Source organism: Colias eurytheme, chromosome 25 (genome assembly GCF_061535395.1).
Source record: "Colias eurytheme isolate Ceu_HAF_F1 chromosome 25, ilColEury1 Martin Lab GWU primary, whole genome shotgun sequence".
Classification (NCBI taxonomy): Eukaryota; Metazoa; Arthropoda; class Insecta; order Lepidoptera; family Pieridae; genus Colias; species Colias eurytheme.
In genome coordinates, this window is record NC_143004.1 from 869,538 (window position 1) to 894,943 (window position 25,406).

General features: G+C 34.6%; 2 protein-coding genes across 15 annotated transcripts; one reads left to right on the top strand and one right to left on the bottom strand.

The window, feature by feature from the left end:
* Nucleotides 1–451: 451 nt before the first annotated feature.
* LOC149897412 (facilitated trehalose transporter Tret1-like) lies at nt 452–10,947 on the bottom strand. Its single transcript, XM_090116054.1, has 8 exons — nt 10,861–10,947; nt 4,136–4,278; nt 2,824–3,053; nt 2,259–2,582; nt 2,041–2,173; nt 1,720–1,943; nt 1,375–1,569; nt 452–850 (listed from the first exon to the last, which is right to left on the bottom strand). Exons 2-8 carry the CDS (start codon nt 4,194–4,196, stop codon nt 623–625), a joined length of 1,395 nt encoding a protein of 464 aa, XP_089972180.1. The 5' UTR covers nt 4,197–4,278; nt 10,861–10,947; the 3' UTR covers nt 452–622.
* Nucleotides 10,880–25,032, top strand: LOC149897413 (facilitated trehalose transporter Tret1-like). Of its 14 annotated transcripts, none has more exons than XM_090116047.1 (8): nt 10,880–11,004; nt 17,086–17,284; nt 20,963–21,192; nt 21,643–21,966; nt 22,051–22,183; nt 22,279–22,502; nt 22,746–22,940; nt 23,514–25,032. In XM_090116047.1, exons 2-8 carry the CDS (start codon nt 17,224–17,226, stop codon nt 23,739–23,741), a joined length of 1,395 nt encoding a protein of 464 aa, XP_089972173.1. In that variant the 5' UTR covers nt 10,880–11,004; nt 17,086–17,223; the 3' UTR covers nt 23,742–25,032. The 14 variants fall into 14 exon arrangements, with proteins under 14 accessions (XP_089972173.1, XP_089972172.1, XP_089972175.1 ...); XM_090116046.1 differs by having other exon boundaries at nt 10,886–11,004; nt 17,028–17,284; XM_090116049.1 differs by having other exon boundaries at nt 10,893–10,977.
* The last annotated feature ends 374 nt before the right edge of the window (nt 25,033–25,406 follow it).

Here is a 25,406-nt window from a genome sequence, read left to right on the forward strand (position 1 = left end):
ATCACGAACATCTCTTCTGTAGGACGCCAAAAGTGTAGTCATTTTCTTTTTCAAGTCAGGAATAGGTATATCCATTTTCTTACTGATTTCTACCCACACATCATACCTCAGCGATTTATTGTGGTATTGGGAGGATTTGCTGTTCCACAAAAATTCATTAGCGCCATACAATTGTATTAGTAAACGGCACTTTTCGTTGTCCATTTTTACGTAGACGCCGCGCGAGCCGAATCACCAAAACTACAAACCGTCCACACGGCGCGCGAGCGAACGCCTGAAGCTCCTTTGATGCGGTCTCAAAAACCGACAGTGAGCGGATCGCCCCGCGGCACGTTCGAGCGCGGCAATGTTCGCGTCGCCGCGCGCGGCGATCCCGTCTACATAGTGCGCGGCCGCCGCGCGCGCCTATGTTCGATGGTTTGCCGCGCTTAGTTTATACGCGGCTTTACTATTTAGTAATAGGTGATGGTAGTAGGTGTCGCGATCCAGCCATGACTTACATTTTATCTACATTAAACATAAAATATTTTAAAGAAGACTAGTCACCATCTTACAAAGAAGCACACAAGAAATGACTTCTCTTTGCACAAAACTCTAACACAATTATTATGTTACGTTTCCACTATTTCTTTTTCCCATTCGCCAATTCGTCTCTAATCATTTCATCAGTCTTTCCTCTCGTTTCGGGAATGAGACAGGTAATTAAAGCCCCCAAAAGATTCAGGAAACCGAAGAAAATGAACGTCGTGTGGATTCCAAAAGTATCTATTAATGGTGCGTAGGCATAAAGCTGGGTAGCTACAGATAACCAGGCATAGGTGCCTATGCAGCCCATCACTTTGGCCCGAGCCTGAAAACAGAAAACAATCTTGATAGTAATTATGGTATACTAGATTTCCGACCGCGACTATGCCCGCGTTTTCGAAGAAAAACCCGCATAGTTTCCGTTACTGTGGGATTTCTGGGATAAAATGTAGCCCATTTCTTATTCTAGGTCTTCAGCTTCCTATGCACCAAATTTCATTGTAATCGGTTCAGTAGTATTTGTGTGAAGGAGTAGGTAACAAACATCTATCCATCCCTCCTTATAAACTTTCGCATCTATAATATTAGTAGGATGCATTTGAATTCAAATAAAACTCATATTTATCAAACTAAATTATCAGAAGACTCATTTTTCAAAATTTATTATGAAGAAGTATCAATTGAACTATAGCACTCCACGATAGTTTAATTGACATTAATACAACAGATTTAAACTGTGAAAGAAAAATATTATGCGGTTCCGTACTCTGTATATTCAAGTTTTTTAAAATAACAGTTGACAATCACAGGCCTTACAGTACAATATGATGAAACAAAACTTAAACTTACTTGAAAGTTAAACATTTCCGTAGTTATAATATACGGTGATGCCCTCACTCCACCCGCGTAGAATGCAACAGCTATAATCATACAAGTGACTGGTAACCAGCCAGGAATTGTATAGCCGTAGGACTGTATCAGCAGTGCTATGCCTAATCCCGCGAGAGAGATCGCGGATATGAGGTATGCTCCTATTAGGAGAGGCTGGAAGGGAAGTTTATCGTTATTATGGAAAGCATCGTCATTTCAATTAAGAAGAAGGAACATGCATGTACGAAGCTTGAAGTACAACGGGGAAATAACAGTCAAATTAGCACTGAACCTAATTTATATTAGCTACAATGTAAAATGTACCTTTCGATTAAACCTCTCCGCGATGCTTGTAAATGCAAACGAAGCAATAATCATGGCGATTGGAAAACTCAATGTTAGTAATTCCGGACTGATTCCGAAATTATTTCCTGTTGACTCCAATATGGCAGTTGCATACGTTATTATTGCAAAAGCACCATTCCACGCTTGTATTGTGAAGATAGGGAGCATTAATAATAAACCGCGACGCCAAGCTTTATCTTTGACTGGAAAAGAAAAGATTTATTACACAGTTTGTTCGAGTATTGCATCACTGTGCCGTTTACCTTATTCCTCTATTTGTTTCCATCAACTGAGACTTACATATAGCTATCAAGTCAACCTTGGGAAGATTTTTAAACGTTTCCTCTTGGTTTTGCATGTACTCTATTTCAGTTTTAACTTCTTTATCATCTGTTTTTAGACCTCTTAGAAAGGCAACTGCCCTGGAGGCTTCCTGTAAAAAAACATTTGTTATTTCTTGGAAAATGTCATAATTTGTACATTATTATTTTGAGATATGAAACGAACTATTTACTCACATCTATCTTCCCACGCTTCACCAAAAAGGCAGGAGATTCAGGGGCCTTTAACATTAACACTGCCATAACTAATGGGAATGCTAAAAATATCCACAACACCGTGAAGTAATCAAAGTATGCGCCGATCAAGTACATTATCAGGAAACCTAGGTTTTGCAGCAGAACTGATATGGATCCTAGGACGCCTATAAGATTGTTCTGGCTCAGTTCGCGGATGTAGACTGGTGTGATAGCAAATGCACCAGACGCCGATATCCCAGCGGCTGCTCTTGCTATGGAAAGAGCTATTATATTTGGCAGCATTATCCTGAGTACGATTGATAGCTGGAAAAGATTTAGTTGGCATTATTTCTTTGCACAATATATATATATATATTTAAACTTATAATAATGTACGTTTGAATAAAGCATAAAGAGGTGAAGAAGAATATTTTAAGGTTACGTTAATGATAAACTACGCTTTTAAGGAAAATTTAATGAAAGTAATAATATGATTTCATAGCCAATTCTGCGACAAGAATTTCAAGAAAAGCATTCTTTAGGCGTGATACTTTGTTTTACTCACAATTGCTGGAATAGTAATGGAGAAGACGACCCATTTTCTACCAAATCTATCTGCTAATATGGCAAAAATTGGCACAACCAGCGCTGATGATAAGCAGTTGATGCTGGCCAGTAAGGATATTTCCTGGTTTGTAACTGGGGCACCTAGAGGGGAATCAGCAGCTTGCAGCTTCTTCGTCGTGGGAGATATCCAGGCTGCTTCCAGGCCATAGACCATGAAGCCCATGCTGGCTGAAGATTGAAATTTTATTTATTTATAAAACAAATTACTCCCCACTCCAGCATTTTGATGCGGTTTTTTTAATAGAAAGAGCAGTTCAAGAGGAAAGTTTTATCATAGATCTAGGATCGTATTTATGGAATTCATTTCAACTTATTTCCCTCAATTCGTCATTTATAATTTAGTGAGGCTATTAATTATTTAGTTCGTATTCTGACTTCTTCTAAACTCATATAGGCCGAGAAAATTTAACCGAAAATGGGCTATTAGCGGAAATAATTCGTGCAGTTTTGAAAATTTGTACAAATATTACTTGTCTAGGATTATCCAATCGAAAGTTCTCAAGGCTGGGGGGTGAGCTATAAAGGGTGTAGGTGGAGTTCAAAGGACCTTTTTAAAGATTTTTTCTCATAAGAATAAAACTTGCACAAATATCTTCACGGTTTCTTCTAGGAAGATATTGAACATATTTACTTTAAATTATGTTCTATTATTTTTTTTGCACGGTACTTTAGGAACTACAGGGGGAGGTAAATTTTTCCTTCCTTCCTTGTGTGAATGTTTTTGACGATGTATCGTGCAGCTACTGATCAGCTTGATCTTAACAGACATTGATACGCAGTTTTAATCAAATCCAGCACCTAATCTAAATCAGATTTGCTCTCCCGTCTACAAAGGGAAGTCAAGGGACCTTTTTTTAGATTTTTACTCATAATTTAAAATTTTATGTGGAATATTTTCCTACAATAACTGTAACCGTGATGCTATTTGTGCAGGTTTTTGACTTATGAGCAAAAATCTAAAAAAGGGTCTTTTGAACCCCTCCTACATACTTAGCTCACTTCACACCCTTGAGGCGTTACGGTATGATCATCTGGACATGTCAAGGAATAACTGTAGCGATTTTCAAAACTAAACGATTTATTTTGGCTAATTTTACTAATTTTCTCCTAACCTACAAAGTTATTAGAAATGCTTTTTAAATAGTATTTACTGGATATGATTTTAATTTATTTCAAATTAAAATTACGTCGTTACAAGGACCATTTATTAAATTGCAATTTAATTTTAATAAAAATAAAAAATTACTTACCTATTAAGGAAAAAGTCCACTGCCAGTAAGTATGGCCAGTAGTATTCGCTTGCACCGTCATTTTAACACACTTTACTTCACTATTTTATTTCAATTAAAAGTGGAAACCTGAACAGCATGTATATATACACCTAACCACATTTCTCAAAGCTACCTTATCAGATTGTTTCAATGTTTTAAGTGTTCAAATATCTGTTTGTATCAAAATATATGTTTAAATCAGTTTCATTTGTTGTCTTTTTGATACGGCAATCTATTACACGATCAAGTGTTATTTTTATACCTAATATGTATGTGATTATGTACATTGTATTTCATTGAGATAAAAAAAAACGGCAGTGCGAGTTGAACTTGCGCATAGATAGTACCGTTAAGCGTTCAAAAATCATAGTATTTTTAATGCTAAATCTATTAACCACAATGTAAACCGTAGGAGCACTTAATTTAAGACAAACTTAAAAATTTTTTTAAGAGAAACTATTTTTACGCGTCATGGCAATAACGTCACGTCATGGAGTAAGGCGACGATTTTAGTATCTTTGAATCTTGCCAAAGAAGTTTCACTTCTGACACGTGTGCTCGGCACTCACTCTCTTTTTCCTTATAATTTCAGTAATATTTTCAGTAATATTTGATTTGAATTGACACCTGTGTCTACATATGGGCAAAATCAAGTATTTCTTCAGCGCATGTGTTATTCTGATGCATTATCATTTATCTTGTATCTAGACATCGGATCTATACTAGCTACACTTCGCGGTTTCACCCGCATTGCTTCGCTCTTAACGTGATGATATACAGCCTTATAGCCTTCCTCGATAAATGCTCTATCTAACACCGAAAAAATTTTTCAAATCGGACCAGTAGTTCCTGAGATTAGCGCGTTCAAACAAACTTTATAATAATATTAGTAATAGATTACTGTTAAGTTTCATCCAAATCTGTGCAGCTTTATTATGACCTCTTATTTCCAGGCAGATTACGCCTGTTGAACTCACTGTAGTTTCTGATGAGTTGATTCGTTTTTTAAAGTTAAAACAGTATTTATGCAAAGGATGAGCCCTATATTGCTTATGGCCTGTACCCTCATAGGAGGCCCGTGTCCCAGCAGTGGGAACGTATATGGGCTGATGATGATGAGAATGAGCCTAATTGCTTGGTGTTATAAAACTCTGAATGGTTTAAAAGATATTAATAAAACTTTTATGACAGAATATCAATTCTTTTCTTCGTTCACCATTCTATTTTTATTCTACCGCTTGCCGATAATATAGTAAACAACTTTTTTGAAGCCAATATTTTTTTATTTCCCGCTTAATAATAATTGAATTTACATTTCTTCTTCTTTATCTTACGGTTTCCTGCCAGGTTTCCTGTTTGTAGTATAGAGCATGTGAGCATTGTTGTTTTATTTATTTATAATCTTTATTGCATACAACACAAATACAAATTTCACACACACAGACAGGACATTAGATGCAAAGGGCAAATGCAAAGTAGCAATGCCCTGCGGTTTCACCCGCATTGATAGCGATATCGTGACAGTGAAAAGTCTACTATAGGTCGGACTATAGGTTTAATTTTTAATCACATGAAAATCACCTTTACCCCGTCCGCGTCCCGCACTACGGCCTGGGCCTCAAGTCTGCTATTACAATAGTGTCAGAATGGTCTATCATTGATTTCAAAATTGTTGATTTTGACAAGTTTGGTAATCTACTATTATAATGGTGTCATTATGACTTTCCAATGGTCAACCACTGACATTCCATTGAAAGAAATGGCTTAGAATGGTAATCTCGTACATAATGACAAATGAATGACTGACGTATGGGGTAATCTGCTAAAATTTTGACAGTTCCTTTGATCATTGACCTACCATTGGATCGTCATTGTGCAGTCATTGCTTATAATAGCTCGGTTGTCGAAAAGAGTTTGTTATCTATCGTGTTTGTATTGTACTTTGTGAAATATTGAGTGGAGAAATGTATTCACTACGAGCAAATATTCTCGAGCTAGCCGCAGTGGATGCTAGAGAAAGAAGACGGGCGGAATGCAAAAGACGTCGTCGAGCCCGTCGCTTGACGAGAATTAGTACAAACCCCTTTATTGATATTTCCGAGGCGGAATTTGTAAAAACGTTTCGCCTTGGAAAGGACTCAGTAAGGGGGTTAATTGAAGAACTCATTCCCCTTATGGCCAGACCGCGTCGAAACGATAGCATATCGGCAGAAATGAAGGTTAGTAATCTGAATTTGATTTTCATTGATTTATTGTTCTGTAGCTATAAACACGAAATAGTTGATTTGTTATATTTTTTATTGCAGATTCTAATAGCACTTGCATTTTATGCATCAGGGTCCTATCAAACTTTGATTGGACAGAGTGCCCTCCATAATGTTGCACAAATTACTGTGTCAAGATCAATTAATGAAGTGACAAAGGCACTCAATAAAATATACCACAAATATATTAAATGGCCTACACAATGTGATGAAAGGAATATTATAAAGGCCAAGTGAGAAATTAAATATACCCTGATGTTTTGTTTGTATTGCCTGTTGTACCTTATCAGAATTACTTAGTTAAAAAGTTTTCAGGTTCTATCAGAAATTTAAATTTCCTGGCGTCCTGGGTTGTATTGACGGCACACATGTAGCAATATTAAGACCACACATACATGAGGAGCGATATTATAACAGAAAGGGCTTCCATTCTCTTAATGTTATGATTGTAAGAATTGGGTAGAAAGTAGAAATTTCTACCTACTGCCCAAACTTTTACTAATTGAGGAGGTGAAGAACAAAACCTCACTTTTCCACTTTTTCTGATTTTGGAGAAAACAGTAAAATGTAAATAACTAACTGACTACAACATCTGCATTTTGTTTTAGTTGTGTCATCTAAAGTAGTGTTTCAGTCAATCTGATGTACCAAATTACTGATAAAAATGATGAGAATCTTAGCTAAGATTTTGAAATTAAATTTGGAAATGTGAGGTTTTGATTAAACATTTACTGAGTGAAACATTACTTGTCTTTAAATATATTATACACAGTACCTATAATACAAAATTTAAATATCACTAATTTCTCTTTCAGTTTTGAACGCCTTCGATATAGAAAGCGATTTTTTTAACAGAAGCAATAATGAAAATAGAAGATTGAAATTATTTAATGAAAAAAAATCATTTCGAAATTTGCAAAACGTGTTTTTAAAAGATACAATACAAAATAAGATACCTAAATAATGTGTTTTAATTTCATTGAATATGTTCATATACCTACCTACTTGAATAAAAATGGTTACCTCTTGTCTTGTTTATACACTAACAAAAAACTGAATTATATAAATAAGTCCCCCTGTCGAGTGTAGCTGATATTAAAATGTAAAAGCTCGAAATTAACAAATAGTTAATTGTTATCGTCATTTTTCCTTATCTAGTTACATTAAATTGAATTTTGTTGATTTTTTATTGAAGTTGTTTTCTCAATGTTTCTAATCCCTTAGGTATTTTAGTGATTTAGCTGTAAGCCAACAATTTAAATAGGACTATTAATTAGTTAAAATCTTTAGCTTAGTTTTCTTTATCCATTCATCAGTGCTATTTTTTTGATTCTATCATTTTAAAATTTCTATATGATAAGGTAGTATAGGTACCTACCTACGGAATTAGGTGTTACGAAGCCTACCTACCTTTATTTATTAATACCTACGTTATCAATACATATAATAAAATTGTAGAAAAGTAGTGTCTGTACAATTGAAATATGTAAAAAAAAATTAGCAGGTGTTATTATTTAATAAAAAATATGGTTAAAACTTATAAATAATAAATATATAGGTAATTCTACATCGCCATCATTTCATCTTACACTTACATGGTAGAATTTATTAATTTAAGTTCTTCATACACTGTTTTTGAATCGAACATATGAAAAATGATTCATGATCATTAATTAAATGGCATAAGAAAAAGCTAATTTTAAGTAGGTAAGTAGGTACTAAACATTATCTTGTGTAGTAGATGGTAGGCAATTATCTAATCAAATCTACATAGATTAATTATATTAAGTTTCATAATATTAATAATTATTTTTGAATTTGAATTGCGAATAAAACAACAATAATTGAAACTAAAATTATTTTATTAACATGATTATATTATTCAACTAATGGTGACAGTAAGTAATACATTTTTTCATTTTTAAAGAAAATCTATAGGTATAAAATATAAATTTATACAAAATCAAAATAACAAAAAACGAATAACATACAACTTAAATAAAATCTATACATAAAAAAACGTAAGCAATACTGATTAACACTTGGGGCGTGATCTACAAAATAATAATCGAAGAAAATACGCTACCCCGAGTACTGCATTAACTTACCTTAAATGCAAATTATACAATATTATTACTATATGCTTTCCACTATAATTCAGCAAGGCTGCCAGAAGAAAAGAATTGCTTACCTGTTGCACTTATTTCACTCTTCTGTGATTTAATTTTCTTTAAGGTTTTGCTTTTGTATTCATTGTAGAACTAAAAAAGTGCAAAAATTATATTAATGATACATTTTGCATACCTATTATTAAATAATACTGTATATAGGTACTTACTGTGCGCCATTCTGCGGGAGTTTTATTGGGGCAGTCCACCGATATGGAATTTAAAATTTGGGCGCATTCCATCCAATATCTTTTGCTTAAACTTCGCCCTTTACCTTAACCTTAAATGCAAATTATACAATATTATTACTATATGCTTTCCACTATAATTCAGCAAGGCTGCCAGAAGAAAAGAATTGCTTACCTGTTGCACTTATTTCACTCTTCTGTGATTTAATTTTCTTTAAGGTTTTGCTTTTGTATTCATTGTAGAACTAAAAAAGTGCAAAAATTATATTAATGATACATTTTGCATACCTATTATTAAATAATACTGTATATAGGTACTTACTGTGCGCCATTCTGCGGGAGTTTTATTGGGGCAGTCCACCGATATGGAATTTAAAATTTGGGCGCATTCCATCCAATATCTTTTGCTTAAACTTCGCCCTTCATTGGTGCGGCTGCAGTAGCCAAGCGCCAGGTCTTGGTGGTTTTCCAAAAAATCAATTAGAGCCGAAATTTGCTCTATTAGCACCATTTTTCAATATTATAAATAAATAAAACACAATGAAAATAAATAGCTAAACACCGGCCGCTAGAATTGTAAACAAGTAGTAATGTCACATTTGACTTTGACAGCTAAACAGATAAAACATTATTGAGTTTCACTTTTATCCGCGTTACACATTTTAATGTTTTTGCTATTTACGAACTTCTTACTACTTCAGATTGCTTATAACATTATTAAATAATATGTAAAAATGTTTAAAAATGAAATCTGGCATGAGTAAATGTTAAAATTTAGTAGTAGTTTTTCGAAAATCATTTCTACTACCGGGTTTTATAATAATGGCAATACGACAATGTCATTCTGCCACGATTCCATTACGAGACCACTGACCGACCACTGATCGACCATTATGAATTTAGCAGATTACAAACTTTTATCAAAATGACAATGGGATCGTGTTGGAATGACGAATTTATAAAAAATAGCAGACTTGGGGCCCTGCTCAATTGTATTGAACAGTATACCTACTATTTTCTGTAGATTGACACTTTTAAAAATTCGTTATATCTTTTGAATGGAATATCCAATATTTTTCATTTAAAAAGTATTTTGCTGATATTGAAACAGTCTATAATAAAACATTAAATGGGATAATTATGGTTAATATTATATTATGTGTATGGATAACTCATAACATGGTTTGATTACTGTCGGCACTTCTATTTACTTTGAAAACGTAAAAAAGTTGTTGTAGTAACATAACTACTGAAGATGGACATATGGTATCGCGGACTTTCTTGTAGATATTGATCCATTCTATAATACCGTAGAACATTTTTTTGTTCTATCTTCAATAGATTCCGCAGCGCACGCGATGACAGCATTTTTATTAAGGAATTTTTTACACCTTGGGTACCTTATTGCATTTCTGGTAAGGATCTCTAATTTTTTTGAAAATGCAATATAGCCTATGTTGCTCAATGAAGATGCAGCTTTCTAATGGTGAAAGAATTTTTGAAATCGGTCCAGTAGTTTATGCGTGAAAACCATACATAATTACAAACTTTTCCTCTTTATAATATTAGTATAGAAGTATAGATATAGATTACCTATAGTATATAATTTATATGCTTATCTATGCATATATTCTAATTATAAGTAATTTTTAAAGTCGAATGGAAATTGGAAATGTTTTGAACATTTCCTAAAAAGTATATAGGTATATACAAAACAATTTTTGAAGTAAAACTAAATGCGTGTTGAAAGTAAAATTTCAAGGTCGCGTTATGGCAATACCGTCACGTCATGCAGTAAAGCGACGATTTGGTATCTTTGAATCTCGCCAAAGAAGTTTAACGTCTGACAGATGTGCTTGGCACACACGCGTTTTTTTAACGATCAAAACATTTTTAGTGCAAAAATTTGTAAGCGAGGGGCGAAGCGACGATCGATTTTTTTTTATATTTTTATTTTTAGATTGGCCAATGTTTCACCTTGTCCCCCACATTCAAGACGCACGCAATCGTTCGTGAAACCCGCCGCGAAATGGACGTAGTGTTGCCACAATACATACATATATATTTTGTTATTTATGGATTACCATGGCACCGGAGTCTGGACCGCGGCACATGTGTACGGGTAAACGTCGCGCGGCCGCGGGAACGTTTATACAGGAATTCTTTCTCCCGACAAAAACTCAGTTTACGCCTCGCGGACTGTATTATTACTATTAAAATTTACTACGGTACTAGCGTACGCTATGACGTTATAGTATGAAAGAAGTATAAACGTTTTGAAACGTGTGCCACTTGTATAGGACAACGCGAAAATTCACATTCCTGTTCACGTTCTCGTTTCGGCACGAATGCGGAGCCGCCATTAGTGACATAAAATAATTGTGGTTTTAAGAAGTACTAAATAATAATCAGTGTTCTTGGCAAATAGTTCAGTCTTTGTGCCAAAAAAACGAAAAAGAATAGTGATAGACTGACTGCAAGTGGTGAGAAATCAGTAGAAAATTGAGTTACTAAAAACAAAGAGATGGTGAAGATTCATAATATTTAGAGCGACCTTACTATTTGTTTGAGTGAGAACGTCACGTCCTGAATTTCTTTTCCGCAGTTATTTTCCTCATTTTGCAAATGATTAAATCATTTTGTACTGAGCGGCAGTTTAATCGTAAATGACGTGTTTCGAATAGGAAAGCCAAATTGAAAGATATTGTAATGAGCAAAGTGCTCTGAATAATTGATACATATCGACCAATCGACAATATTCTTAGGAAATAGCTACCTATTCGAAGAAATACTATATAAGCCAATTAATGTAAATATTTCAGTCTAAATAATTATGAAACAATGTATTGTAAAAAAAGTAATATTCATATACTTACTTCAATCAAAAGAACGAAAACAAAAAATATATGAAGACGCTACAGCCAACTAAAAAAATGATCCTTTTAAATAAAAATAGCAATGGAACATCGAACAATCTGGTAGTTTCCAACTCATGTTAAAAAACAATAATAATCATTAAAAGAAACTTACAAAAGTGAACTATTTGGTAGAGTGTTATGTAAAAACGGAATTAAAAAAGTGTGTGTGTGAGCACACGTGTCAAAAGTGAAACTTCTTTGGCAAGATTCAAGATACCAAAATTGTCGCCAAATACCGCGTAATACCGTCACGTCGTGGTACTCCATGGTACTAGACTCCACGTTATTACCATGACGCGACCTTGAAATTTTTCTCTCAATGCGCCTAAATAAATTTCACTTCAAAATTATCTTTGTCGTCCCACAGTTGGAATTTATTGTTCTCAAATGGATTAATCACAGCTTTTAGTATGCTTATTCTATATTTATTACTAGCTTCCGGCCGCGGCTTCGCCCGCGTGGTGTTTTTTCTCAATAATATATGTAGCCTATGTTCTTTCTCAGGGTCTAAAGATTGTCTGTGCCAAATTTCATCAAAATCGGTTGAGAGGTTTAAGCGAGAAAGCGTAACAGACAGACAGACAGAGTTACTTTGGCATTTATTATAGTAGGGAAGGGATTATTATTACCAATATTCGTCGCTTATTTGGTTAATTTGTTTACTTTGCTATAAACCGATTCGTCAACCTTGTCTGGAATATATTTATCGGTAGTTCCTTAAAGTCATCTGGTATCTTATCATTATGTAATTGTTATAAATATTTGCCTCCAGCGTTGCTCCAGCGCTTATCAAAATTAAAAAAAAAACCGGCCAAGTGTGAGTCAGACTCGCGCACCGAGGGTTCCGCAACATTTTTTTTCTCATACGTTGTAAGTTGTAACATAAAATTTATGCTTTATCTGTGCTAATTTGTACTAAATTTCAAGAGTGTGTGTTCACGGGATAGGTTTTAGTAAGTTTTGATTCCTTTGTGAATGTCGAAAAGCACTCAAAAATTCTCTCGTCAAAATATTAGCTTTTAGCAAAAAGTCAGAGGGCCTTTTGAATGTATCTCTATATTCGTTTTGTATGGGCGTATTCAGAAAGAAAGCTTGAAACTTATAAGCGCTTATAAGCGCTTATCGGCGCTTATAAGCGCTGGTAACCCGCGCAGGAAAATATATGAACATGCGCTTATAAGCGCTGTTCGGCGCCGACAAGTTCCAACAAGTTTCAACAAACTTGTCTAATGGCTGGTTCACACTTTGATTAGTGTGAGTGCAGGTGATTAGTGCGAGTGCAGGTGTGTAGTGCGAGTAGTGTCCAATTGACTGCGAGTGCAGGTGATTAGTGCGAGTGCAGGTGTGTAGTGCGAGTAGTGTCCAATTGACTGCGAGTGCAGGTGATTAGTGCGAGTGCAGGCACGCTGCGAGTGAGGGGGAAGGGAGGGCGCGCGGGACGTGGCTACTCGCAGTCCACTCGCAAAAAAATAGAACACGCTTCTATTCACTTTACTACACAGCCTACTAAACACTCGCACTAAACAGTCGCTGTCCACACGTAGTACTACTCATCACCTGCACTCGCACTAATCAAAGTGTGAACCAGCCATAATGGCTGGTTCACACTTTGATTAGTGCGAGTGCAGGTGTGTAGTGCGAGTAGTGTCCAATTCAACTGCGAGTGCAGGTGATTAGTGCGAGTGCAGGACAATGGTGAAATTCGCGACGCTAAACACTAAACACTCCTGTCCAGACGTGTTTAGGCAGGCACACTGCGAGTGAGGGGGAAGGGAGGGCGCGCGGGACGTGGCTACTCGCAGTCCACTCGCAAAAAAATAGAACACGCTTCTATTCACTTTACTACACAGCCTACTAAACACTCGCACTAAACAGTCGCTGTCCACACGTAGTACTACTCATCACCTGCACTCGCACTAATCAAAGTGTGAACCAGCCATAAGTCTAAGCGCCGATAAGCGCTTATAAGCGCTTATAAGTTTCAAGCTTTCTTTCTGAATACGCCCTCTACTTTCTGAAGGTGTTAAAAAATATACTTACATTAGTATATTCCCAGAAAATGCATACTTACAATGAGCTTTTACTAAATACGGCTAATTTCTCAAACGAGCTGAAATGTTTGTATCGACATCATTTTGTTTTTGAATATGCTGTAAAATGTTGTTCTTGTATAGTTACTTTGAACAGATGCCATTTTTTCTTTAGAAATATTACCGAAAATCCGAGATCTTTGTTTATGCCAAGCAAGTTAAACGTGGTATTTTGTAAGTTGTGATCTTTTACTCTGTTTGTTATTGTATGGAGAGCTTGGATAACAGAGTTCAGATTATAGGGTCTTTTGCATTTTATTAATACGGAGACATAATTTGCAAAATGTATGGGCAAAGTTTCATTTCGATCGAGTGTTTTCGGAAGATCATTAATGTAAATCAGAAAGAGAACGCAGCCCAATACACTTGCTTTGGGAATAGAACATGTTAACTTCCTAGCAGATGACCTAATAGATTGTATGGTATTATTGCTTTCGTCACTATATTGTATCTGAACAATCTGTATTCGACGATATAAGACTGGTGAGTTGGTCCTCCAATTCCCGAACAGTACAGTTTGTTGAGAAGGATATTTTATCGTTTGCTTTCGTCATGTCCCAACTCCCAGCAGACCCAACACGCGCTCCCTGTCGTCATAGAATCTATACTAACATTATAAATCTGAAGAGTTTGTTTGTTTGAACGCGCTAATGTCAGGAACCACTTGTCCAATTTGACAAAATTCTTTCCCTGTTAGATAGCCCATTTATCGAGGAAGGCTATATACTATCTAGGCTATATATCATCACTCTCAATCCAAAAGGAGTGGAGCACTGCGGGTAAAACCGCAGGGCGCAGCTAGTATATTATACTTGTCGTTTAGGTGTTGAAGTGCTCCCTGGACATATTTAATATTTATATATAATAATTTATATGTATAAGGCTATAACTGTTCTCGATCTCGACTTCCTAAATCCATTTTGGCATTCGTCCCAGATTTCAAATTTTCAAAGAAAGTCATATAACCGGTTGCACAATGGCTTTTTCGAAAACTTTTGAGATTGTTGGTAGTATGGCAATCAGTCGATAGTTTCTAGGAGGTGTGTATCTTTCTTATAGATTGACTTTACCAGTGAGATTTTAAATCGTCTGGAAATTTGCCTTGGAAGCTCTGGTTGACCAACATTAGCGGAGTTGAAAGCTCTTCTACACACAGCATAAGTAATATCGGTGGGATATCGTCCATAACTGTGCTTATTTTAAATCACATTGATAATATTTTATTTATTATACTTTATTGTACAAAAAAATGTAATCTAATACAATCTAATGGTACAAATATTTTCGGGCGGCTTTTAATGCTATTAATATAAGAGCCCACGACGGCCAGACTTTCCTTTCTTTCGGAAAGTTGAAAGTTTCTCTGTATATGTCTCCTATACAGATAAGAACGACTAGCGACTATCAAGTTTGGGTTGTGGTTACTTTGGCAGGAAACAGGTAGTGAAGGTGTATAAAATAGTACCTAACTTTCATTGTAGTTTAAAAGCTAAATTTTATATATGTTATTTGGGGACCTATAAAAAGACATTACCTTAAGAGCCAGACAGTTTTCATGGTTCTTACATCTAGCCAGACACATTTAAAAAATAACTAACATATCATCAAATTCACATAACTACCTAAAAGCGTAACAAATATGAAATAACCCACTAAAAACATTAGTTAACTATAATTATTAAAAAAATAAAAGTATAATATATAAGTAATAAAGTTATTACTTATCTTTTACTTAGAGTTATGTTGATGGAATTTCACGTATCCCGATGACTTTTTTATTGTGTCATCGAGATACGGGAAATTTCATCAACATAAACCCCCGTAAAAGATAAGTAATAACTTTATTACTTACATATTATACTTTTATTTTTTTAAAAATTATAGTTAACTAATGTTTTTAGTGGGTTATTTCATATTTGTTACGCTTTTAGGTAGTTATGTGAATTTGATGATATGTTAGTTATTTTTTAAATGTGTCTGGCTAGATGTAAGAACCATGAAAACTGTCTGGCTCTTAAGGTAATGTCTTTTTATAGGTCCCCAAATAACATATATAAAATTTAGCTTTTAAACTACAATGAAAGTTAGGTACTATTTTATACACCTTCACTACCTGTTTCCTGCCAAAGTAACCACAACCCAAACTTGATAGTCGCTGGTCGTTCTTATCTGTATAGGAGACATATACAGAGAAACTTTCAACTTTCCGAAAGAAAGGAAAGTCTGGCCGTCGTGGGCTCTTGATCTATATAAACAGCAATCTCAGCTATATTTTGTTTGTTGGCACTTGACAGGACGTAAATATAAATAAAATGCACGTAGGGTGACGTAGGCGAGTTTACTACGGGTCGTCCGATTGCTTTTCACTTTGCGAGGCGGGGCTTTCGCCCACGCATGTTACATACGATCGCGGGACATTTTATATGGTCGTTGTTGAAGTTGTGTAATACTGTCGTACTTCATTTTTAATGTTAGGGAAAACCGGGTAATAGGAATCAGCGGGCAATGGTAATCACTCACATATCGCCAAAACTAAAACCACTAGAAATGCGTTACGGCTGTCCCCGCCCCGCTCTGTCCCCCCTGTCTGTTCGGTATTGTATAATTATAATATTCCAAATTATAATTACAAAAATAAGTTTTTAATATAGATACATAGTCTTGCCGTTTTGATAGTTTCACACTTTTTATCAAATTTTACAAATTCTTTTTTATAGTATTTCTGTAGAGCTATATTTATAGTGATTATTAATGAGGATAAAAAAAATCTAAAATTGGTAATTTAGCTATGAAGCACTATGAAGGCTGTATCATTTTTTGAAAATAGAAGGTCATTTTCGCGTATTTTCTGAGAAACAAGTTATACAAGTAAAAACAAGATACCTATAGCGTATGCAAATTGTTTATTTAAATTAATTTATTAATTTTATTCATTTTAGTATCATAGACCCATATTGACATATTTAATAATGATAATATATTAACTAGTTTTCAGCCCGCGGCTTCGCCCGCGTAGTAAAGGAAAACCCGCATAGTTCCCGTTCTCGTAGGATTTCCGGGATCCCATCCAACCCATCCTATGTCCAGTCGATTCAGTGGTTTAGGCGCGAAGAAAAGACAGACAGACTGACACAGTTACTTCCGCATTTTTTATATTAGTTACGTGCTTTGTGTGTATTTCATAATAATTACTACAATTTCATATTATAATCATTAAAATAACGTCGGATCGTATGAACATAGATTGCGGTATCAAAAAGAAAACAAATAAAACTGGTTTAAAAGATATTATTTGAGACAGACAGACAGTTGACGACAAAACAATAAAACGTATTGCTGATAAGCTTTAAGAAATAATAAATGGTTATTTAAATAATCTATTCAGTGTTCAAATGTTAACTATAATAAATAGTGAAAATATATAGTAAAAAGTGGTAAAATGACGGTGAAAACAGAAACAAACGGACATACATATTGGCAATGGATTTTCGGTATAATAGGTTGGTATTTATTTTAATTTTATATTTTTAAAAATATTTAAAACATGGTAAAAAGATGACTGTCATGATTTTGACCTGTACCATTTTGTACCTCGTGATCAAATTTTTGTATTCTTTAAAAAATTACTTATCATTTAAGCATTTCTAAAATATAAAGGATCTCTAAAACATGAATAGTTATGTATAATTAAATAAACATCTCTTCTCTTTAAATATAGAGGTTCTCGTGTCACAATGTTAGTTACCATCTTCCTCCGAAACGGTTGGACCGATTTTTGACAGACTAAAATGTATGTGTATTGGGTATATCTGAGAATCGACCAACATTTATTTTTCTATGAATAAGTTTATGTAAATACAAGCTTACCGCCCGCGGCTTCGCCCGCTTCGTCTAAAACCTAATAAATTATACACTAAAACTTTCCTCTTGAATCACTCTCATCATCATCATCATCTAATACAAAAATCACATCAAAATCCGTTGCGTACCTACATATTTAAGGGACATAGGGACAGAGAAAGCGACTTTGTTTTATACTGTGTAGTGATAAGTATAACTGAAGAACAAGGTTTGCCGGTTATATAATATTTTCAAAAGGTATTAACAACATAAGGGATACATGGATCAAATTTATTTCGACTTATAAAAAATTAAGGAATAAATTCAATAAGTACTTGCACAAAATCCTGACTCGTGATCGAATTTTTTCTATCCTTTAAAAAATTCTGATTAAGAAACCATTTGCAGGATCTCTAAAATATAAAAAAATCATACCTAATTATTATTATATTTTTATGGCGATTCATCAAATTCACACGAATTCTATTCGTTGAAAAAATCTGATTTTTTGCAGGATCTCTAAAATATAAATACATAATTATACTTATATTATTTTATTGCCATTCACAATCTCATGCTAAATATTATGCGCTGGTCGAAGATAATAATTTTCTCTATACACTGACATAATATTATTATAATAATACTAGTGGTCCGCCCCGGCTTCGCCCGAGGTACCTACATGTTTAAACTATCCTATCTCTCAAGTTGGATCGAACTGCACATGGTGTGCGAATTTTATTATAATCGGTTAAGTGGTTTAGGAGTCCATTGAGGACAAACATTGTGACACGAGATTTATATATATACCTATACATATTAAGATTATAGTACTTTGTGGAAATTTCCGATGGACCCTGGAGGGAAAGTACTTGAAATACTGGAGATAGCAAAATTTGCTGAAAGGAAACATTCCTTTATTTTTAAAAATTAATATGCATTCAAAAGATTTTCGAAAATTCACTTGCTTCGACCGGGAATCGAACTAACTAAAAAATAAAAATATTTTTTTTTTGTTTCATTCTCCAAATCGACACAAATAATGTTAAAGATAATTAATTTATTCTTAACAAGCTTTCCGCCCGCGGCTTCGCCCGCGTTTTCAAAGAAAAACCCGTTCCCGTAGGATTTCCGGGATAAAACCTATCCTATGTCCTTTCTCGGGTATCAAAATATCTCCATACCAAATTTCATACAAATTGGTTCAGTAGTTAAGGCGTGATTGAGTAACAGACAGACAGAGTTACTTTCGCATTTATAATATTAGTATGGATTTATCGTAAAAATATTTGCTCTTAGAAATAGAAATATCATGGACTCGAACATTTTTATTGTAGGTAACATCAACAACATGTAAATTAATGTAAACATAAAGAACGTTACTAATTTTAACTCTTTTTATCAAATAAATTGTTCAGAATGAGTCCGTTCTCATTAATTTATTTACTACTGATAACAAATAACTATTGGAAGTAAAACAAATTAAACAGAAAATTTCCACACTGTATAAAATACTCGTTTCAGAATGGTAGTAAACATGCTTCTCCGAAACGACTGGACCTATTCTCATGAATTTTTGTATGTCTATTAGGTAGATCTGAGAATCGGCTGACATCTTTTTTTCATAGCCCTTATTTTTTTATTTATGACACTTTATTGTACAATACCAGTAATAAAAACATACATAATTTAACATGGAGAACATGAATATGGTAAGTGCACAAAAGGCGGCCTTATTGCTCAAAGCAATCTCCTCCAGGCAACCATAAAAATAAAGGACATGTACGATGCTGGTTAAAGGCGAAGGCGCAATCATAAAGAAAAAATAAATAAATAAATAAAATCAAAAGTCCCTTAGCACAGCCCTGAGTGCCAAGAGTAGGTAGTTAAGGCAGAAATGCAGAATAACGTTTGCGGAGACAGCTAACTAGCCTAGCTATTTCATACTAGCGTGAAAATGAGGTTGTTTATCTCTATTTCACGTCGCATTAAAAAGTAAAAAAACCTTATCAAAATTCATTATAAATTTTAAAAGATATGTAGTGATATTTTTACCACATAACCGTTTTTAAGTAAAATACACTTTTTTAAATTTCGTTTTAGTTTTTAACATTGTTACAATATCAATATATATTGCAGGCTATGAACGCCTTTAATAACAATTTTTAATAAATAATTTTTTAATAAATAATTTTTTTAACATTGTTACAATATCAATATATATTGCAGGCTATGAACGCCTTTAATAACTCAGGACACAACTCACAGACACAATAGAAAATCTATTGTGTCGTGGACCGATCGGGCCGTTCGAGGCTCAATGGGTTAAAAGTTATTAAATAGATATATGAACTAGATTAGGTAATATGTAGTTAGTTACTGCTTTTAAATGAACATTTTTTATAAAAACAAAACAATATAATTATAAAGTAATTTTGTTAGATGCAATGTATTTAATTAAAACCGTGGTAGGTGAAAACTAATGAAAGGTCCAACGGGTCCTCTGGGCAGCGTTGGCCCAACAAATGATCGTTTATATTTGCCGCCATTACTGCGATAATCACAGACATTTAGGCTTCTACACTATCGTGATTGCCTCTACTCGTCCAAAGTTGCCCATTGTGTATTGGCCCCATAAATCCCATAAGACATAAAGATAAACACGCACAAATGTCACGAATTTTACTGCGATACATTGCATGGGAATACAACGTAGAGATCGGGAAGGCGATACATAATAATCTACTGCTGTATGGCGTGTTAAATTACGATTTTAGATATTAAAATATTCGTATTTTGTATTCCTTTTAAAATGATTGCGTAATTGATTGATTGTGGATTTGTATATAATGCAGGGTTTCCCTATAATGGTGAATAATCTGGTAGTGCGAGAGTCGAAGGGGGGGGGGGGACAAGCTAAAAAGCTACTATAATTAATCCATAGCCTAAATTGAATTGCTATTTTATCGATAATAATAATGGACATAACTTTACCGTGCGAATTTGTAAAAAGAATCAGTACGCTGCAGCTGAAATAGACGTGCGCGCACGACGGAGTACTGCCGAGTACTGTGAATAAAATTCCTAAAACTTAAGAAATTTCTAAAGAATACAATAAATTCGATCATGAGGCGAGATTCGAATGCATGTCTTCTTGCCATGAACCTTTTTTTTTAAGTGGGGAAATCTTGCAAAGATAACCACGACCCCGGGGAAGGAGCCGTGGGTTATGTCGGATTCTTACCGACTAAAACCCCACTGTGTTCCGTCAAGCCGCTTTTAAATGCAGGCCGCGGGTATTGGTTGTTTCCATGAACCTAAAACTTTTCAAATTTCAGCCAATATGGGATTTCTGGTCTTTGGCCTGGAAGCGGCCTGGATATCTCCCACTACGAAGAAGCTGCAAGCTGCTGACTCTCCTCTGGGTGCTCCATTAACAAACCAGGAAATATCCTTAATGGCCAGCATCAACTGCTTCTCAGCAGCTCTGGTTGTACCTATATATGCCATAATAGCTGATAGATTTGGCAGGAAATGGGCCGTCTTATTCTCTACTATTCCAGCATTTGTAAGTATAACTTATAAAGTACTAGCTTTCCACCCACAGCTTCGCCCGCGCAGTCAAAGAAAAACCCGCATAGTTCCCGTTCCCGTGGGATTTCCGGGATAAAAACCTATCCTATTTCCTTTCTCGGGTATCAAAATATCTCTATACCAAATTTCATGCAAATTGGTTCAGTAGTTAAGGCGTGATTGAGTAACAGACAGACAGAGTTACTTTCGCATTTATAATATTAGTATGGATGCTTTCTCTTGAAATGTTACGCCTGTCAATGCCATATAATTAATAACGAACACATTTTAACTTCTAATTATTATCCCTTCAAAACGTAGTTTATCATTAATGTAACGTTACAAATTTTAACAGCATCTCTTTGTGTTTTATTCAATACATATTTCACAAAGATCGCATAGTAAATATGTATTAGGCAACTAATGACTTCCAAATCTTTTTCAGCTATCAATCATACTCCGGCTAACGGTACCAAATGTAATAGCTCTTATCGTAGCAAGAGCAGTTGCTGGGATATCATCGTCTGGTACATTTGCTATCACGCCAATCTACATCCGCGAACTAAGCCAGAACAGTCTTATAGGCATCCTAGGATCCATATCAGTCCTGATGCAGAACCTCGGTTTCCTGATTATGTATTTGATTGGCGCATACTTTGATTACTTCACAGTTTTGTGGATATTTTTAGCATTCCCTTTAGCTATGGGGGTATTAATGTTAAAGGCTCCTGAATCTCCTGCCTTTTTGGTTAAGCGTGGTAAAATAGACGTGAGTAAATAGTTCGTATCAAATTACAGATTTATAATGCACAAATTAATAAATTCCCAACGAGTAACGAATGTTATTTTACAGGAAGCCTACACGGCAATTGCCTTTCTAAGAGGTCTTAAAATTGATGACAAAGAAATTAAAACTGAGATAGAATACATGCAAAAACAAGAGGAAACGTTTAAAAATCTTCCCAAGGTTGACTTGAAAGCTATATGTAAGTAACGAGTTATGGAAAGATAGAGAGAGTAAACAGCACGGTAATGTCGGTAATACTAGAATAAATTGTGTAATAAATATTTTATTTTTCAGTTAAAGATAAAGCTTGGCGTCACGGCTTATTATTAATGTTCTCTATCTTTACAATCTACGCGTGGAATGGTGCATTTGCAACAATAACATATGCCTCCGCCATATTAGAGTCAACGGGTAGTAATTTGGGAATCAGTCCAGAAATGCAAACATTGAGTTTTCCAATCGTCATGATTGTTGCTTCGCTTCTATTTACAAGCATTGCGGAGAGGTTTAATCGAAAGGTATTTTTTGCATTGCTAAAATAAATTATGAATAGAATTTTACTGAACTCTAATTTTTCAATTTCATACTACATCCATACATGCTCATTCTTCTAAATTTGTATACAGTATAACAATTAATAAAATCTTAAATACTTGTTACGGTTGCATCAATTTGTATATGGGTAATTAAGTGATAGTAGGCCCATTTTTTGCTTGTCAATGAATAAAATAGAAGATAATAACGATAAAGTTCCCTTCCAGCCTCTCCTAATAGGATCGTTCCTCATATCAGCGATCGCTCTCGTGTGTTTGGGTATAGCAATGCGGATGCAGTCCTACGGCTATACAATCCCTAACTGGCTACCGGTGACTTGCCTGATGATAGTAGTTGCATTCTACGCTGGGGGAGTCAGGACATTACCGTTTATTATACTTACAGAAATGTTTAATTTCCAGGTAAGTTTGATAGCTTTACTTCATCCAGAGATTGTACTTTTATTTGTGTGATGTCTCTCGATGTTAGCCAGAAGGGCTTCTACATCTTAACGCGGACGCGTGGGTGAACTGAAGGTTCACCCTAGATAGATTGTACTGCTATCAGTAGCTTATATTTGTTTTAAAAACTTGAGATAGAGGCTTTTTTATGAAATTAGATGTGTCCACGTAAGGAACTACAACATATACCAATACTTATATCTTTTACGTGTCAAAATCTGTGATTTCAAAATCAATTTATTGTAGAGATACAAAAATTGGGTCTCCTGATAATTCAGTTTGTTAAACAAGACTTTTTGAAGTGAAAACTTCTTTAGCGGCGTTGGGTATAAAATCTTAAACTCGCGTCAGGACTCAGGACACGTGACCTGATCGAAAAAGCGTAAGACGGATGGACATCAAACATGCTCAACGTTAATAATCAAGTTTTCACTTCTGCCGGCACTCCCGAAGTGCAACCCGTCTTTTTTTTATTTTAATTCATATACATACCATAATTACGGCCAGGAAATCTAGATTGTTTTCTGTTTTCAGGCTCGGGCCAAAGTGATGGGCTGCATAAGCACCTATGCGTGGTTGACTACAACCAGCCAGCTTTTTGCGTACACACCTCTTACAGATGCTTTTGGAATATATACAACGTTCATACTCTACGGCTTCTTGAATCTTGTTGGCGCTTTATTCACATCAATTCTTCCCGAAACGAGAGGAAAGACTGATGAAATTATTAGAGACGAACTGGCGAATGGGAAAAAGAAATAATGGAAAATAAACTTAATTGTTGTTGATGTATTTTTCATTAGTGCAAAGAGAAGTTATTTCAAGATAATTTGTCTGTTTGTGGGTATGGATCGTTAGGAGATTTTATGCTTAAATATAGGCCATTGTTGGCATGTTGAAGAAAGACAAAATGTAAATAGGTTTCTTGTATTTACTTAACTGTTAAGTAGATATTATTCCTCCTTTGATGATACGCTAAAGGACCGAGATAGCGACGTATATCCATGATATAGCTATATATCTTATCCATAACTCAAAAGAGCTCAAAGAGGTACATAAATAACTAATTATGTAAATTAGGTATTTATGTACCTCTATAGAATAAAGTATTCTTATCAGAAGTATTGTTTACTTTATCTTTGAAACATGCTCAGTTTATCTAAATGAATTAGAAGTCTCAAATGAAATGATGTAGAAATTCCAATGCATCGGGCATTTGGTTTTAGAGGAAAGAGGAATGATACATGGTGCTCAAAAATCAATATAGACTTATCAGTACTTAACTATTTGGCTCTTGTAGATATTATTTTTTGTGAGTTAGATAATATTTAGCAAAACTCCAGTGACAATAAAAGAATTACCGTTATCATTGTTTAAAGTTTTAATTAATAAAGTGTCTGTCAACATCATTGTTTTATGACATACGTGATAATTAGGATGAGTTGTTTGCTTGCAGGAATAAAATTGAATTATTATAAATAATGAATGAAATTTCATTTTATTTAATGTTTTACCACCTAATATTGTTATATGTGATTGTTAATTTAATCTTTTATTTAAATTGTAATTTTGTAAAATTGTACCTTAAGCGGTAAGCCTAATGGACTCTCTTCACAATGGGCAGCGTTGGGCGAGTAGAGACAATCGCGATAGTCTAGACTTTGGGCTTAAATGTCTATGATCGGCGGTCATTGTAGATGTTATTCATAATCGCCGTGATGAAGAGTTTGTTTGTTTGTTTGAACGCGCTAATCTCAGGAAGTACTGGTCCGATTTGAAAAATTCTTTCGATGTTAGATAGCCCATTTATCGAGGAAGGCTATATATCATCGCGTTAAGACCAACAGGAGCGGAGTAATGCGGGTGAAACCGCGCGGAACAGCTAGTAGAATATAAAATTATGCCAATTGTTGGGCCAGTTGTGTGGGCTAAATGGTGCATTGTGGCGTTGTGTTATGCCATTTACTTGGTCGATTTTGTTTTGATATTATTTAGTCTATAATAAAATAGCAATAAAAATGCAATATTATCAAAATAATTTGGAAAATCCAAAAGTGCACGCCTCATAATTTTTTTTTAATAAATATTTATTAATTATTATTTTTGTTTATTTAATAACAATTAAACCACATCGAATCAGACCCTGAAAAATGAAAGGGTTCTATTCCTGAGCATACTCAAGCGTAAGAGAAAAAAAAAGACTCGATTAGTAAAGTATTTCGGTCGCTATCGTGTTAACAAGAAAAAGGATCCGCACATACAGACACACGGACGTCCAAGACAGAACTTTTTTAAACTGTTTTTTAACTAGTTTAAATAACAAAAATGACATCAAAAATATCATGAACGTTAAAAATAGTGTTTTTTCTTAATATGTGTGTGTATGTATTATCTTACAAGTGCAATGTATGATACATAAAGACATTT